Source organism: Euprymna scolopes, chromosome 39 (assembly GCF_053919585.1).
Source record: "Euprymna scolopes isolate OS-2025 chromosome 39, ASM5391958v1, whole genome shotgun sequence".
Taxonomy (NCBI): Eukaryota; Metazoa; Mollusca; class Cephalopoda; order Sepiida; family Sepiolidae; genus Euprymna; species Euprymna scolopes.
In genome coordinates, this window is record NC_136520.1 from 35320 (window position 1) to 54292 (window position 18973).

Here is an 18973-nt window from a genome sequence, read left to right on the forward strand (position 1 = left end):
TCCTTTCTCTTTCCTCTCCTGTTCCCCCTTCATTCCCACCTTTTTGGAGAGAAGATATATATATTTATATATATACAAATTTACTTTTAATCATGAACGAGAAAAGTCTTCCCTTCCTAATTGCAATATTTAAATTATGTATCTCTAAAAGCTTCATGAAATATATATATATATATATATATATATATATATATATATATAACAACTTGACCCTTTCTCGAATTATATTCACACTTAAAAGAAAAGAAAATAAGTGGCATCAAACTATTTCAAGTGTACACTTAATTTCAAATGTACAATTAATTTAAAATGTACAATTAATTTCAAATGTACAATTAAAATCAAATGTAGAATGAAAATCAAGTGTACAATTAAAATCTACGAAATTATACAGGGTTTAGAGCTTTCAATAAACATCGGCAAAAATATTCTTCAACAACTAATTTTAAAAAAAGGTAAAAAAATTTTCTAATATTTAAGACAAGATTAAAAACTTAATAATTTTACATAATATTTGATAAAGAAATCCTACTTTCGGACTATTTTCGCATTTTAACCTCGCTGAAAATTTTTCTGGGGGTGACGTTTTTGCTGTCACAGGAGGCTGAGCGTTCCCTCTAGCCAATCCACTGGTTCCAATACGAATATTTTCTAATAATAATAAAATTCTTCATGGGAAACCAAGTTAAAAAACAAAAAAACATAACAACTTTAACAGTTGGAAATGAAAAGTTTGTTTTTTTACCTCTTTTCCACTTGTTTTTTAGGAACCATCCGAACTCTCCTTGGAGAGAGAGGACAGTCCTGTAAGTAATTGATTATATTATCACCTTCTTTATACATAGTTTGTTCTTAACCTTTATCAACAAACAGTGCCAATTTCTTTTTCTTTACCAAATTTCATTTCTTTTTTATAAATCTTTATTAGGTTTTCATCGGCTTTCATTTTGTTGTTTCAGTGTGGTTTTGTTATATAATGTCTCTAGTTTGGAGTTATATAAAGATTACATTTTTAAAAAGACTAGTGCTTGGTCAATAAATTGTAATATTAGATGTTCAGAACGGAGTTGTCTACCTTTCCTCCGGTTGAAAAATATGATGACCCAGTTCGTTAAAAAGTTAATTTAATTTTTGTTGTCTCCCCTTTGAAGTGCTGACATACGTCTTATCTCCCCTTTGAATTTCTGACATGTGTTAGCTGTCAACAATAAAATTAGTCAACATGGATCACCGTAAATGAAAAATGATCACATTTCATTCATCAGTTAAATAAGTAAATTTACGCTTGAACACAAACCAGCGGACAAATTTTCCATTATTTTTATTCTGTTAAAGAATTAGATGAGTTTTTGATTTAAAATATTTTATTTCTTCATTATGCAATGAATTTCTTTTTAATCTAAAAAACAACATTGAATAAAATAGAAAAATAAATTTAGGTGTCCAATGTTTTCTGGACACCTGAAAATATCTTAAAAATTGAACCAACAGAAAAATGTTGATAGATTTATAAATCGAAAAATTGAAAAAAAATTCAGTCATAAAATTCAATTCATTTCATTAGGTAGAAGAAATGGCTGCATAAGCGCACTCGTGCGTTTTGTAAATACTTTTTTTACTAAAATATTATATTCCTATTATATTTAAAAAAAAAACTTTAATAGTTTATTTTAAAAGTATATTCTACAAAAAAGTTAAACAACCCACTTTAAAAAAAATAAATTACAAGTTTTATATATTTTATTCACAGTCTTGTGTTAACGGTGTACAAAATTTTCTAAAAATTAAATTAAAATCAAATGTACAATTAAAATCATATGTACGATTAAAATCAAATGTACGATTAAAATCATATGTACGATTAAAATCAAATGTACGATTAAAATCAAATGTACGATTAAAATCATATGTACGATTAAAATCATATGTACGATTAAAATCATATGTACGATTAAAATCAAATGTACGATTAAAATCATATGTACGATTAAAATCAAATGTACGATTAAAATCATATGTACGATTAAAATCAAATGTACGATTAAAATCATATGTACGATTAAAATCAAATGTACGATTAAAATAATATGTACGATTAAAATCAAATGTACGATTAAAATCAAATGTACGATTAAAATCAAATGTACGATTAAAATCAAATGTACAATTAAAATCAAATGTACGATTAAAATAATATGTACGATTACAATCAAATGTACGATTAAAATAATATGTACGATTAAAATCAAATGTACGATTAAAATCATATGTACGATTAAAATCAAATGTACAATTAAAATAATATGTACGATTAAAATCAAATGTACGATTAAAATCATATGTACGATTAAAATCAAATGTACGATTAAAATCATATGTACGATTAAAATCAAATGTACGATTAAAATCATATGTACGATTAAAATCAAATGTACGATTAAAATCATATGTACGATTAAAATCAAATGTACAATTAAAATCATATGTACGATTAAAATCATATGTACGATTAAAATCATATGTATGATTAAAATCAAATGTACAATTAAAATCATATGTACGATTAAAATCAAATGTACGATTAAAATCAAATGTACGATTAAAATCTACAAAACAATACAGGGTTTAGAGTTTTCATAAAACATTGGCAAAAATATTCTGCAAATACTAATTTTAAAAAAGGTAAAAATTTTCTAATATTTAAGACAAGATTAAGAACTTAATAATTTTACATAATATTGGATAAATAAATCCTACTTTCGGACTATTTTCGCATTTTAGCCTCGCTGAAAATTTTTCTGGGGGTGACGTTTTTGCTGTCACAGGAGGCTGAGCGTCCCCTCTAGCCACACCGCTGGTTCCAATACGAATATTTTCTAATAATAATAAAATTCTTCATGGGAAACCAAGTTAAAAAACAAAAACAAAAAAAAACATAACAACTTTAACAGTTGGTAATGAAAAGTTTGTTTTTTACCTCTTTTCCACTTCTTTTTTAGGAACCATCCACCAGCGGGGGTCTGTCCAACCTCTCCTTGGAGAGTGAGGAGAGTCCTGTAAGTAATTGATTATATTATCACCTTCTTTATACATAGTTTGTTCTTAACCTTTATCAACAAACAGTGCCAATTTCTTTTTCTTTACCAAATTTCATTTCTTTTTTATAAATCTTTATTAGGTTTTCATCGGCTTTCGTTTTGTTGTTTCAGTGTGGTTTTGTTACATAATGTCTCTAGTTTGGAGTTATATAAAGATTACATTTTTAAAAAGACTAGTGCTCGGTCAATAAATTGTAATATTAGATGTTCAGAACGGAGTTGTCTACCTTTCCTCCGGTTGAGAAATATGATGGCCCAGTGCGTTAAAAAGTTAATTTAATTTTTGTTGTCTCCCCTTTGAAGTGCTGACATACGTCTTATCTCCCCTTTGAATTTCTGACATGTGTTAGCTGTCAACAATAAAATTAGTCAACATGGATCACCGTAAATGAAAAATGATCACATTTCATTCATCAGTTAAATAAGTAAATTTACGCTTGAACACAAACCAGCGGACAAATTTTCCATTATTTTTATTCTGTTAAAGAATTAGATGAGTTTTTGATTTAAAATATTTTATTTCTTCATTATGCAATGAATTTCTTTTTAATCTAAAAAACAACATTGAATAAAATAGAAAAATAAATTTAGGTGTCCAATGTTTTCTGGACACCTGAAAATATCTTAAAAATTGAACCAACAGAAAAATATTGATAGATTTATAAATCGAAAAATTGAAAAAATTCAGTCGTAAAATTCAATTCATTTCATTAGGTAGAAGAAATGGCTGCATAAGCGCACTCGTGCGTTTTGTAAATACTTTTTTTACTAAAATATTATATTCCTATTATATTTAAAAAAAAAACTTTAATAGTTTATTTTAAAAGTATATTCTACAAAAAAGTTAAACAACCCACTTTAAAAAAAATAAATTACAAGTTTTATATATTTTATTCACAGTCTTGTGTTAACGGTGTACAAAATTTTCTAAAAATTAAATTAAAATCAAATGTACAATTAAAATCATATGTACGATTAAAATCAAATGTACGATTAAAATCATATGTACGATTAAAATCAAATGTACGATTAAAATCAAATGTACGATTAAAATCATATGTACGATTAAAATCATATGTACGATTAAAATCATATGTACGATTAAAATCAAATGTACGATTAAAATCATATGTACGATTAAAATCAAATGTACGATTAAAATCATATGTACGATTAAAATCAAATGTACGATTAAAATCATATGTACGATTAAAATCAAATGTACGATTAAAATAATATGTACGATTAAAATCAAATGTACGATTAAAATCAAATGTACGATTAAAATCAAATGTACGATTAAAATCAAATGTACAATTAAAATCAAATGTACGATTAAAATAATATGTACGATTACAATCAAATGTACGATTAAAATAATATGTACGATTAAAATCAAATGTACGATTAAAATCATATGTACGATTAAAATCAAATGTACAATTAAAATAATATGTACGATTAAAATCAAATGTACGATTAAAATCATATGTACGATTAAAATCAAATGTACGATTAAAATCATATGTACGATTAAAATCAAATGTACGATTAAAATCATATGTACGATTAAAATCAAATGTACGATTAAAATCATATGTACGATTAAAATCAAATGTACAATTAAAATCATATGTACGATTAAAATCATATGTACGATTAAAATCATATGTATGATTAAAATCAAATGTACAATTAAAATCATATGTACGATTAAAATCAAATGTACGATTAAAATCAAATGTACGATTAAAATCTACAAAACAATACAGGGTTTAGAGTTTTCATAAAACATTGGCAAAAATATTCTGCAAATACTAATTTTAAAAAAGGTAAAAATTTTCTAATATTTAAGACAAGATTAAGAACTTAATAATTTTACATAATATTGGATAAATAAATCCTACTTTCGGACTATTTTCGCATTTTAGCCTCGCTGAAAATTTTTCTGGGGGTGACGTTTTTGCTGTCACAGGAGGCTGAGCGTCCCCTCTAGCCACACCGCTGGTTCCAATACGAATATTTTCTAATAATAATAAAATTCTTCATGGGAAACCAAGTTAAAAAACAAAAACAAAAAAAAACATAACAACTTTAACAGTTGGTAATGAAAAGTTTGTTTTTTACCTCTTTTCCACTTCTTTTTTAGGAACCATCCACCAGCGGGGGTCTGTCCAACCTCTCCTTGGAGAGTGAGGAGAGTCCTGTAAGTAATTGATTATATTATCACCTTCTTTATACATAGTTTGTTCTTAACCTTTATCAACAAACAGTGCCAATTTCTTTTTCTTTACCAAATTTCATTTCTTTTTTATAAATCTTTATTAGGTTTTCATCGGCTTTCGTTTTGTTGTTTCAGTGTGGTTTTGTTACATAATGTCTCTAGTTTGGAGTTATATAAAGATTACATTTTTAAAAAGACTAGTGCTCGGTCAATAAATTGTAATATTAGATGTTCAGAACGGAGTTGTCTACCTTTCCTCCGGTTGAAAAATATGATGGCCCAGTGCGTTAAAAAGTTAATTTAATTTTTGTTGTCTCCCCTTTGAAGTGCTGACATACGTCTTATCTCCCCTTTGAATTTCTGACATGTGTTAGCTGTCAACAATAAAATTAGTCAACATGGATCACCGTAAATGAAAAATGATCACATTTCATTCATCAGTTAAATAAGTAAATTTACGCTTGAACACAAGTCAGCTGACAAATTTTCCATTATTTTATTCTGTTAAAGAATTAGATGAGTTTTTGATTCAAAATATTTTATTTCTTCATTATGCAATAAATTTCTTTTTAATCTAAAAAAACAACATTGAATAAAATAGAAAAATAAATTTAGGTGTCCAATGTTTACTGGACACCTGAAAATATCTTAAAAATTGAACCAACAGAAAAATATTGATAGATTTATAAATCGAAAAATTGAAAAAATTCAGTCATAAAATTCAATTCATTTCATTAGGTAGAAGAAATGGCTGCATAAGCGCGCTGGTGCGTTTTGTAAATACTTTTTTTTTAATAAAATATTATATTCCTATTATATTAAAAAAAAAACTTTAATAGTTTATTTTAAAAGTATATTCTACAAAAAAGTTAAACAACCCACTTTAAAAAAAAATAAATTACAAGTTTTATATATTTTATTCGCAGTTTTGTGTTAACGGTGTACAAAATGTTCCAAAATTAAATTAAAATCAAATGTACAATTAAAATCATACGTACAATTAAAATCAAATGTACGATTAAAATCTACAAAACAATACAGGGTTTAGAGTTTTCATAAAACATCGGCAAAAATATTCTTCAAATACTAATTTTTAAAAATTTAAAAGTTTCTAAGGTAAAATCCATTGAAAGCGGTCGGTGGTTCTATGAGAAAATAAAGCTGTGTACACATTATAAATGTTTCTTTTCTGTGTCTTATGTTATACATTAGTACATTAGGGGTCATTTCGAGTTAAAAGTTTATTTACTGCACTCATCTGGACTAGAGAAAATCATGATTTAAATGTGTATGTCTCGTCTAAATAACTAACGATGAATATCTAATATGGCCGACAAGACGGGTGATCAAAAAATCAGATCGAGCGTACCGCGTACCGAAAAACGAAATGAGACCTCATTTGATCTCATTTCGTTTTCCGGTACGCTCGATCTGACTTTTTGATCACCCGTCTTGTCGGCCATATCAGAGAATTATCGTTAGTTATTTAGACGAGACATACACATTTAAATCATGATTTTCTCTAGTCCAGATGAGTGCAGTAAGTAAACTTTTAACTCGAAATGACCCCTAATGTACTAATGTATAACGTAAGACACAGAAAAGAAACATTTATAATGCGTACACAGCTTTATTTTCTCATAGAACCACCGACCGCTTTCAATGGATTTTACCAGTTTCTAATATTTAACACAAGATTAAAAACTTAATAATTTTACTTAATATTTGATAAAGAAATCCTACTTTCGGACTATTTTCGCATTTTAGCCTCACTGAAAATTTTTCTGGGGGTGACGTTTTTGCTGTCACAGGAGGCTGAGCATCCACTCTAGCCACACCGCTGGTTCCAGTACGAATATTTTCTAATAATAATAAAATTCTTCATTGGAAACCAAGTTAAAAAAAACAAGAAAAAAACATAACTTTTCTGTATAGCCATTTCAAGAATATTAAAAACAAATATAGACATTAAATAATATCTCTAACTTTGAGTTTTATTAAATAACGTATTTTAAAAAAGATTAGTGCCAACAATATGTGCCTGTATCGTATGCAGTTTTTTCTGTCTACGCAGAATTATTTTTTCAAGCTAGAAACTTATTGAAATCACCAAATTATTTTATTTCTTGGGGAGATAACTCTCCGTCTTTATAATTTCAAATAAATTAAATTAAATTGTTATTTAACGTTTGTTAAGTAACAATTTTAAATAAAACACTGAAAACAATTCTTTCGCTAGAGACATAAACTAACAAACCGCTATTTAGTAAAATCGATTTTCCTTAATGCAATATGCAAATGAAATGGCCTCAATTGTATATTTTGCAAGAAGCATACTATATACAGAAATAAATGAAATAGTAAAGAAGCGGACTTTTTTTGTATTTATTAATCAAATTGTGAAAAAACAAACGAACAGGAATATGAATTTATAAATATTAATGATAATATCTATTTATAATAATGTAAGCGCAATAGGTTCTATAATTAGGTAAAAAATTTCCATTAAATTTCAATCAGCAATGACCGGACAAGTATATAGAAAAACTAATTGTCACTTGAAATGAAGAGTTTTCAGTACATATAAGCATGACTCCAGAAATGCAGTTTTATTCCAAAGGTTTTCTTCCAGTTTTTCTTGAGAAATATAAAATAGAGGTCGGATATCATTTTAAAGACATCTATTTAAAATATGAAACAATGTTTTTTCGCATTTCTAGGTTCCTCGGGTACAAACCCGTAAAAGGCATGCAGCAGGAGATTGGGGAGAGAATAAAAAAATTTGCATCAGAGAGAATCCTGTAAGTAATTATACATTTTTCTAAATTTCATTTTCTGTTATGTGAAGAACTTTTAAGCAGCCTTTTGCTTATTAATATATATATATATATATATATATATATATATATATATATATATATATATATATATATATATATATATATATATATATGATTGTTGATTTATTCATTCCTTATACATGATGCTGTGGTATTTTTTTCTTTTTTCTTTTAACTCACCAAGTTCTTTTTTAAGAGAGAACTTATCTGCCCTTTGTTTATATTCTAGTCAACACACATTTTGGGACGTAATATTTGTAACTATTAATTTATTCACATTTAACCCAATATATATATGTATGTGTGTGTGTGTGTGTTTGCTACTTCTTCACAGAAGCTTGCCATCTCTTTAGATTGATGTAGAGCCTCTATGCACACGTAGAAACAATCCTTAGAAACTTTAAATATTGGTCACGAACAGTTTTTACTTCCTTACCACGTTTCTTAGGAGCCAGCAAAAAAAATATATATAAATATATGAAAAATATTGTGGTACAATTAAGTTATACAGAGAGTTCTGCATTTATTCCTGGTAGGGAATTGTAACATGACATGGAGTTCAGTTCAAATACTAATATTTTCTACCAAAAATAAAATTCTTTTTTGCGAAATCAAGTTAAAATAAACAGCAGAACTTTAAATATTGGTAATGAAAAGTTTTTACCTTTTTTTCCACGTTTCTTAGGAGCCAGCAAAAAGCATCGATAAACTCCATGACGTAAGTGAGGAAAGTCGTGTAAGTACTTTGATCATATCATCACCTTTTTCATACATCGTCTGTTCTTAAGCTTTTATCAATAAAATTTGATAATCCAGATAAATATAGACATTAAATGATATCTCTAATTTTGAGTTTTATTAAATAATGCATTTTTAAAAAGATTAGTGCACGCCAACAATGTGTATGCAGTGTTTTATAAACCTCTAAAAACAGGTATATACATCATACTGTATTTATTTTTTAATATATATTTAATATATATTTTTTATATATATTTAATATATATATATATTTTTAATATATATAAATACCTTATGCTTTTATTCTTTAATATATATCAATAGCTTAGGATAAAAATATTAGATTATAAGACATAATTTAAAAATAAATTCTCTTGAATGCAAATAAAACCTGTACTTTTATTTCTAATAATATTTACTAAAAATAATGTAAGAATATTAAGTTCTTTAATAAATGAAATCTAATCAAAATTCAAAATAATAAAAAGTAACTTTTGAATAAAAATATTTGCTTAAGAGACATAGTCGAATTTTCAATATTCGATCCTCCCTGAGTTTTCTTGAGAAAAATACAAAAAAATAAGGGCCAATAAAGATAGTATCAACTAAAAATCTAAAACAAACTAATTTCTTCATTCATCAGGGCCAAAAGCGGAAAAGACACGGAGGGGATGTTTTCAAAAATAAAATAAGTTGCACCGAAGTAAATCCTGTAAGTAATTATACATTTTTCGAAATTCCATTTTCTGCTATATGATGAACATTTAAGCAGCCTTTTTCTCATAAGCAAAAGAACATTTAATCAGCCTTTTGCTTATATATATATATATATATATATATATATATATATATATATATATATATATGCATATATATATATATACATATATATAAATAATATGTATATATATATATATATATATATATATATATATATATATATATATATGTATGCATATATATATATATACATATATATAAATAATATGTATATATATGTATATATATAAATATACATATATATATATGTATATAATATATATATAGTATATATATATACTATATATATATATAGTATATATATGTATATAATTATATATATATATATATATATATGATTGTAGATTTATTCATTATATATTTTGTATGTATACATACATATATATAATATTTATATATATGTATATATATACATACATATATATATATGTATATATATACGTACATATATATATAATATATATGTATATATATTATCTATATATAATATATATAGTATATATATATATATATAATATATATATATATAGTATATATATGTATATATAGTATATATATATATATATATATATAATATATATATATATAGTATATATATGTATAATATATATAGTATATATGTATATGCACTCTATGCACACGTAGATGTCTCTTCACACCAGCTACAAAATTGTCCACAGAGATGACAGGGGAACTTGCAAGTATTTGCTGTTCTTTGAGGTTGGATTTCATACTACACCTTTGGAATCTTGTCAAAACGCTTGCTTAATTAGAGACGAAACCAGAGATATTACTGCAATACTTGTGTGGTCTGGGAAGCAGCACAGCCTCATACAATTGTTTGTCATGCCTGACATTATGTGACCTCACATGGTTTACTAAACAAGTTTTAGTCAGAAGAAATCTGCCAGCAGCTGTGTATTTCAGTTCTTGTTGCATTCTGGCAGGAATTGCAGATTCATCCTGTTTTCTAAGGGCATGCTTCAATACTGCATTATTAAAATGCTTTTCCTCAAATTTTTTGCATTTTTCTGTGATCATTTTTCTCCACTTATTTCGATTTGCAGTTTGAACTGCGCAGTCGTTTTTAACAATCCTTAGAAACTTTAAATATGGGTCACGAACAGTTTTATACTTCCTTACCACGTTTCTTAGGAGCCAGCAAAAAAATATATATATAAATATATAAAAAATATTGTGGTACAATTAAGTTATACAGAGAGTTCTGCATTTATTCCTGGTAGGGAATTGTAACATGACATGGAGTTCAGTTTAAATACTAATATTTTCTACTAAAAATAAAATTCTTTTTGCGAAATCAAGTTAAAATAAACAGCAGAACTTTAAATATTGGTAATGAAAAGTTTTTACCTTTTTTTCCACGTTTCTTAGGAGCCAGCAAAAAGCATCGATAAACTCCATGACGTAAGTGAGGAAAGTCGTGTAAGTACTTTGATCATATCATCACTTTTTTCATACATCGTCTGTTCTTAAGCTTTAATCAATAAAATTTGATAATCCAGATAAATATAGACATCAAATGATATCTCTAATTTTGATTTGTAATAAATAATGCATTTTTAAAAAGATTAGTGAACACCAACGTTTTTTATAAACTTCTAAAAAAGGTGTACACATCACACTGTATTCATTTTTTAAGATATATTTAATATGTAATTTTAATATATATTTAATATATATATATATATATTTTTGATATATATGAATACCTTATGCTTTTATTCTTTAATATATATCAATAGCTTAGGATAAAAATATTAGATTATAAGACATAATTTAAAAATAAATTCTCTTGAATGCAAATAAATATTTTCTACTAAAAATAAAATTCTTTTTGCGAAACCAAGTAAAAATAAACAGCAGAACTTTAAATATTGGTAATGAAAAGTTTTTACCTTTTTTTCCACGTTTCTTAGGAGCCAGCAAAAAGCATCGATAAACTCCATGATGTAAGTGAGGAAAGTCGTGTAAGTACTTTGATCATATCATCATTTTTTCATACATAGTCTGTTCTTAAGCTTTTATCAATAAAATTTGATAATCCAGATAAAGTTTCTGTGATCATTTTTCTCCACTTATTTCGATCTGCAGTTTGAACTTTGTAGTCGTTTCTTGTTGCATTCTGGAGTTTGAACTTTGTAGTCGTTTCTTGTTGCATTCTGGCAGGAATTGCAGATTCATCCTGCTTTCTAAGGGCATGCTTCAATACTGCATGATTAAAATACTTTTCTTCAAATTTTTTGCATTTTTCTGTGATCATTTTTCTCCACTTATTTCGATGTGCAGTTTGAACTTCGTAGTCGTTTTTAACAATCCTTAGCAACTTGATGTTTTCCCTCAATACACCTTAAATCTTTTCAAACGTTTATGCTTCGGTATCTTTCCTACAGTTGTTTCGCTATCCTATTATCTCTCATTCTCAGTAAGTGTTCAGCCTCCCCCCCCCAAAAAAAAAAAATCATATCAACTGTCCCACAGCAATTTCTGAACCCTGACTGGCTTTCAGGAATGATGCAGGGACAAATATACATAAGCAGTCGGTTCAACAGAATCATTGCCAGCAATTTACCCACAGCTTTGAAAAGCGTGATCAAATTATAGTCACCACAATCAGCATTCTACCCCTTTCCTTTGTAAATTGACAACAATATTGCATCCACCCAATTAGTAGCAACACGACTGTCATGCCATACGTTAAGAATAAGACCATGCAACGCTCCAGAAATATTTTCACCGTCAAAGATCAACAACTCTACTCGTATCCCATCTTAACCTGGTGCTTTTCTAGTATCAATTTCCTTGATAGTGCATTTAATCTCATCATGGGTCCACCATCATTTCATCAATAATTTGATATTGAGGAAAACTAGAAATCACTACTTCATCTATAACAGATGGATTATCGAACAGATCATTAAAATGCTCCCCCGATCGTGCCATGATACCGTCTATATCTTTTATCAGAACAGAGCCATCTTTAGATTTTAAAGGAACTATAGATGAAGATTGTGGTCCATAAGTTTGTTTGATTTTGCTATAGAAAACTTAAGCATGTTTGCGATGAAAATCCTTTTGTATTTCAGCGGACAATTTAGTCCACCACTTATTCTTCATCTGATGAAGTTTGCATTGTAGTTTTCCTTTTGCTTCCTTGTTAAGCGTCCTCCACTTTTTCTGTTGGAGAGTAGATGAAATAAGAAGGTTGTCATAAGATCTCTTCTTCTCTTTAACGAGACTGGAGATAACAACAATATCTATATCTATCTATCTATCTATCTATCTATCTATCTATATATATATATATATATATATATATATATATATGTATATATATATATGTACATATGTATACATATATATACACATATGTATATATATATGTATATTAGCATAGATATATATATATTTTTTTTTTTTTACATGAGTGTCACCGCTTATCAAGGCCCAGAGGCCACTCGAGGATAAGGGTTAATAGGTATACATTAGTCATTGTGATTTTAGCATAGTAAACAGTGGAGATTTTGTAACTTGGATTACATAGGGGGACGGTCCAATTAGAACTTGTTCACATTGGACTTTTTTTTTTACATAGGTATCAAGAGGCCACTCAAGGATAAGGGTTAAAGAGTGTACAGTAGAAATTGGACAATATAATAATCATTAGCAATGAAAATTTGTTAAATTTGATAACTTATATGGAACGACTCATCAAGAACTTATTTACGTTAGACATGAAGACAACCATATTGTAGTCAGCCGGAAAGCAGGAAAACGGAAGACAATTCCACAGGCGTGCAGTTCTAATAAAAAAGCTTTGTTCATGGAATCTACGTTTAGGTTTAGGCACAGATAAAGAGTGGGGGGAATTATTGATAGTGTTTACAGCTAGACGAGTGTTTCTTGTGAAAGTTTTGCGAGGGGGGACCCTAGATTGAAGCTCAGTCAAACACTTTCCATGAAAATAACGATACATCAGAGACAGACTCACAACATCTCTTCTGTGAGATAGAGGTTGCAAGGAAGAGAAAAGGACATCTCTTACGAGGCTACGAAGTCTATTTTGAACTCTATCAAGTCAGGACAAGTCCTTTCTAGCAGCTCCTGCCCAGATGTAGCAACAATATTCCATCCTTGGACGTACCTGGCTCTTATATAGATAGAGAATAGCATCAGCAGTGAGATATCTACTGGATCAGTAGAAAGATCCCACCATTTTTCCAGCGGCCTTGGCAACAGATTTGATGTACGTGTTCCATTTAAGATCAGGAGTAATGGTCAAGCCCAGAAGCTTGTCAAAACTTGAGGCCTCCTGAAGACGAGAGCCATTCATTTATATTAGCATAGTATATAGTATATGGCATATATATATAAAGCATATGGCATATATATATATATATATATATATGTATATATATATATATATATATATATATATATATATATATATATATATATATAGCACATAGCATATAGCATATAGCATATAATAAAAGAATATTGTGGTACAATTAAGTTATACAGAGGGTTCTGCATTTATTCCTGGTAGGCAATTGTAACATGACATGGAGTTCAGTTCAAATACTAATATTTTCTACTAGAAATAAAATTCTTTTTGCGAAACCAAGTTAAAATAAACAGCAGAACTTTAAATATTGGTAATGAAAAGTTTTTACCTTTGTTTCTTAGGAGCCAGCAAAAAGCATCGATAAAGTCCCTGACGTAAGTGAGGAAAGTCGTGTAAGTACTTTGATCATATCATCACTTTTTTCATACATCGTCTGTTCTTAAACTTTTATCAATAAAATTTAATGATCCAGATAAATATAGACATTAAATGATATCTCTAATTTTGAGTTTTATAAAATAATGCATTTTTAAAAAGATTAGTGCACGCCAACAATGTGTGTCTGCATAGTATGCAGTTTTTTATAAACCTCTAAAAAAAGGTGTATACATCATACTGTATTTATTTTTAATATATATTTAATATTTTACATATATATATATGTATATATATATATAGATGCATATATATATAATATATATATGTATATATATATACATACATATATATATAATATATATATGTATATATATATACATACATAAATATATGTGTATATATATATATATATATATATATATATACATATATGTATCTATATATATATATATACATATATATATTATACGTGATTCTGTGGTATCTTTTTCTTCTTTCTTTTCACTCACCAAGTTCTTTTTTAAGAGAGAACTTATCTGCCCTTTGTTGATATTCTAGTCAACACACATTTTGGGCCGTAATATTTGTAACTATTAGTTTATTCACATTTAACCCTATCTGTGTGTCTGTGTGTGTGTTTGTGTGTGTGTGTTTGCTACTTCTTCACAGAAGCTTGCCATCTCTTTAGATTGCACACGTAGATGTCTCTTCACACCAGCTGCAAAATTGTTCACAGAGATTACAGGGGAACTTGCTAGTATTTGCTGTTCTTTGTGGTGGGATTTCATACTACACCTTTGAGAATCTTGTCAAAACGCTTGCTTAATTAGACACGAAACTAGAGATATTACTGCAATACTTGTGTGGTCTGGGAAGCAGCACAGCCTCATACAATTGTTTGTCATGCCTGACATTATGTGACCTCACATGGTTTACTAAACAAGTTTTAGTCAGAAGAAATCTGCCAGCAGCTGTGTATTTCAGTTCTTGTTGCATTCTGGCAGGAATTGCAGATTCATCCTGTTTTCTAAGGGCATGCTTCAATACTGCATGATTAAAATGCTTTTCCTCAAATTTTTTGCATTTTTCTGTGATCATTTTTCTCCACATTTCAATCTGCAGTTTAAACTTCGCAATCGTTTTATACAATCCTTAGAAACTTTAAATATTGGTCACGAACAGTTTTTACTTCCTTACCACGTTTCTTATGAGCCAGCAAAAAAAATATATATAAATATATGAAAAATATTGTGGTACAATTAAGTTATACAGAGGGTTCTGCATTTATTCCTGGTAGGCAATTGTAACATGACATGGAGTTCAGTTCAAATACTAATATTTTCTACTAAAAATAAAATTCTTTTTGCGAAACCAAGTTAAAATAAACAGCAGAACTTTAAATATTGGTAATGAAAAGTTTTTACCTTTGTTTCTTAGGAGCCAGCAAAAAGCATCGATAAAGTCCCTGACGTAAGTGAGGAAAGTCGTGTAAGTACTTTGATCATATCATCACTTTTTTCATACATCGTCTGTTCTTAAGCTTTTATCAATAAAATTTGATAATCCAGATAAATATAGACATTAAATGATATCTCTAATTTTGAGTTTTATAAAATAATGCATTTTTAAAAAGATTAGTGCACGCCAACAATGTGTGTCTGCATAGTATGCAGTTTTTTATAAACCTCTAAAAAAAGGTGTATACATCATACTGTATTTATTTTTAATATATATTTAATATTTTACATATATATATATGTATATATATATATAGATGCATATATATATAATATATATATGTATATATATATATACATACATATATATATAATATATATATGTATATATATACATACATAAACATATATGTTAAGCGTCCTCCACTTTTTCTGTTGGAGAGTAGATGAAATTAAAAGTTTGCCATAAGATCTCATCTTCTCTTTAACGAGATTAGAGATAACAACAATATACATATATATATATATATATATATATATATATATATATATATATATGTATATGTATATATATATATGTATAGCATATAGCATATATATATATATATATATGCTAGGGGGACTTGCTAGTATTTGGTGTTCTTTGTGGTTGGATTTCATACTACACCTTTGGAATCTTGTAAAAACACTTGCTTACTTCGAGACGAAACCAGAGATATTACTGCAATACTTGTGTGGTCTGGGAAGCAGCACAGCCTCATACAATTGTTTGTCATGCCTGACATTTTGTGACCTCACATGGTTTACTAAACCAGTTTTAGTCAGAAGAAATCTGCCAGCAGCTGTGTATTTCAGTTCTTGTTGCATTCTAGCAGGAATTGTAGATTCATCCTGTTTTCTAAGGGCATACTTCAATACTGCATGATTAAAATGCTTTTCCTCAAATTTTTTGCATTTTTCTGTGATCATTTTTCTCCACTTATTTCGATCTGCAGTTTGAACTTCGCAGTCATTTTTAACAATCCTTAGCAACTTTAAATATTGGTCACGAACAGTTTTTACTTCCTTACCACGTTTCTTAGGAGCCAGCAAATATATATATATATATATATATATATATATATATATATATATATATATATATATATATATATATATATATATATATATATATAGCATATATATATATATATATATATATATATATATAGCATATATATATATAGCATATATATATATATATATATATATAGCATATATATATATATATATTTATATATATAGCATATATATATATATATATAGCATATATATATATATATATATATATATAGAGAGAGAGAGAGAGAGAGAGAGAGAGAGAGCATACACATATATATATATATATAGCATATATATATATATATATACATATATAGCATATATATATATATACATATATATAGCATATATATATATATATACATATATATATATATATATATATATATATATATATAGTATATAGCTTATAATAAAAAATATTGTGGTACAATTAAGTTATACAGAGGGTTCTGCATTTATTCCTGGTAGGGAATTGTAACATGACATGGAGTTAAGTTCAAATACTAATATTTTCTACTAAAAATAAAATTCTTTTTGCGAAACCAAGTTAAAATAAACAGCAGAACTTTAGATATTGGTAATGAAAAGTTTTTACCTTTTTTTTCACGTTTCTTAGGAGCCAGCAAAAAGCATCGATAAACTCCATGACGTAAGTGAGGAAAGTCGTGTAAGTACTTTGATCATATCATCACTTTTTTCATACATCGTCTGTTCTTAAGCTTTTATCAATAAAATTTGATAATCCAGATAAATATAGACATTAAATGATATCTCTAATTTTGAGTTTTATAAAATAATGCATTTTTAAAAAGATTAGTGCACGCCAACAATGTGTGTCTGCATAGTATGCAGTTTTTTATAAACCTCTAAAAAAAGGTGTATACATCATACTGTATTTATTTTTAATATATATTTAATATTTTACATATATATATATGTATATATATATATAGATGCATATATATATAATATATATATGTATATATATATACATACATATATATATAATATATATATGTATATATATATTATATATATATGTATGTATATATATATATATATATATATATATATATATATATATATGTATCTATATATATATATACATATATATATTATACGTGATTCTGTGGTATCTTTTTCTTCTTTCTTTTCACTCACCAAGTTCTTTTTTAAGAGAGAACTTATCTGCCCTTTGTTGATATTCTAGTCAACACACATTTTGGGCCGTAATATTTGTAACTATTAGTTTATTCACATTTAACCCTATCTGTGTGTCTGTGTGTGTGTGTTTGTGTGTGTGTGTGTTTGCTACTTCTTCACAGAAGCTTACCATCTCTTTAGATTGAACACGTAGATGTCTCTTCACACCAGCTGCAAAATTGTTCACAGAGATTACAGGGGAACTTGCTAGTATTTGCTGTTCTTTGTGGTGGGATTTCATACTACACCTTTGAGAATCTTGTCAAAACGCTTGCTTAATTAGACACGAAACTAGAGATATTACTGCAATACTTGTGTGGTCTGGGAAGCAGCACAGCCTCATACAATTGTTTGTCATGCCTGACATTATGTGACCTCACATGGTTTACTAAACAAGTTTTAGTCAGAAGAAATCTGCCAGCAGCTGTGTATCTCAGTTCTTGTTGCATTCTGGCAGGAATTGCAGATTCATCCTGTTTTCTAAGGGCATGCTTCAATACTGCATGATTAAAATGCTTTTCCTCAAATTTTTTCATTTTTCTGTGATCATTTTTCTCCACATTTCGATCTGCAGTTTAAACTTCGCAATCGTTTTATACAATCCTTAGAAACTTTAAATATTGGTCACGAACAGTTTTTACTTCCTTACCACGTTTCTTATGAGCCAGCAAAAAAAATATATATAAATATATGAAAAATATTGTGGTACAATTAAGTTATACAGAGGGTTCTGCATTTATTCCTGGTAGGCAATTGTAACATGACATGGAGTTCAGTTCAAA

General features: G+C 27.6%; 1 protein-coding gene across 1 annotated transcript in view; it reads left to right on the forward strand.

Annotated features, from left to right (window-relative positions):
• Positions 1-18973, forward strand: part of LOC145263564 (uncharacterized) — a 52545-nt gene that overhangs the window by 4691 nt on the left and 28881 nt on the right. Inside the window, exons 2-12 of the mRNA XM_080120410.1 lie at positions 768-806; positions 3000-3056; positions 5248-5304; positions 8043-8123; positions 8848-8898; positions 9547-9615; positions 11076-11126; positions 11621-11671; positions 14391-14441; positions 15865-15915; positions 17605-17655. Of these exons, the coding sequence (XP_079976536.1) occupies positions 768-806; positions 3000-3056; positions 5248-5304; positions 8043-8123; positions 8848-8898; positions 9547-9615; positions 11076-11126; positions 11621-11671; positions 14391-14441; positions 15865-15915; positions 17605-17655 (609 nt within the window). The remainder of the gene's footprint in view (positions 1-767; positions 807-2999; positions 3057-5247; positions 5305-8042; positions 8124-8847; positions 8899-9546; positions 9616-11075; positions 11127-11620; positions 11672-14390; positions 14442-15864; positions 15916-17604; positions 17656-18973) is intronic.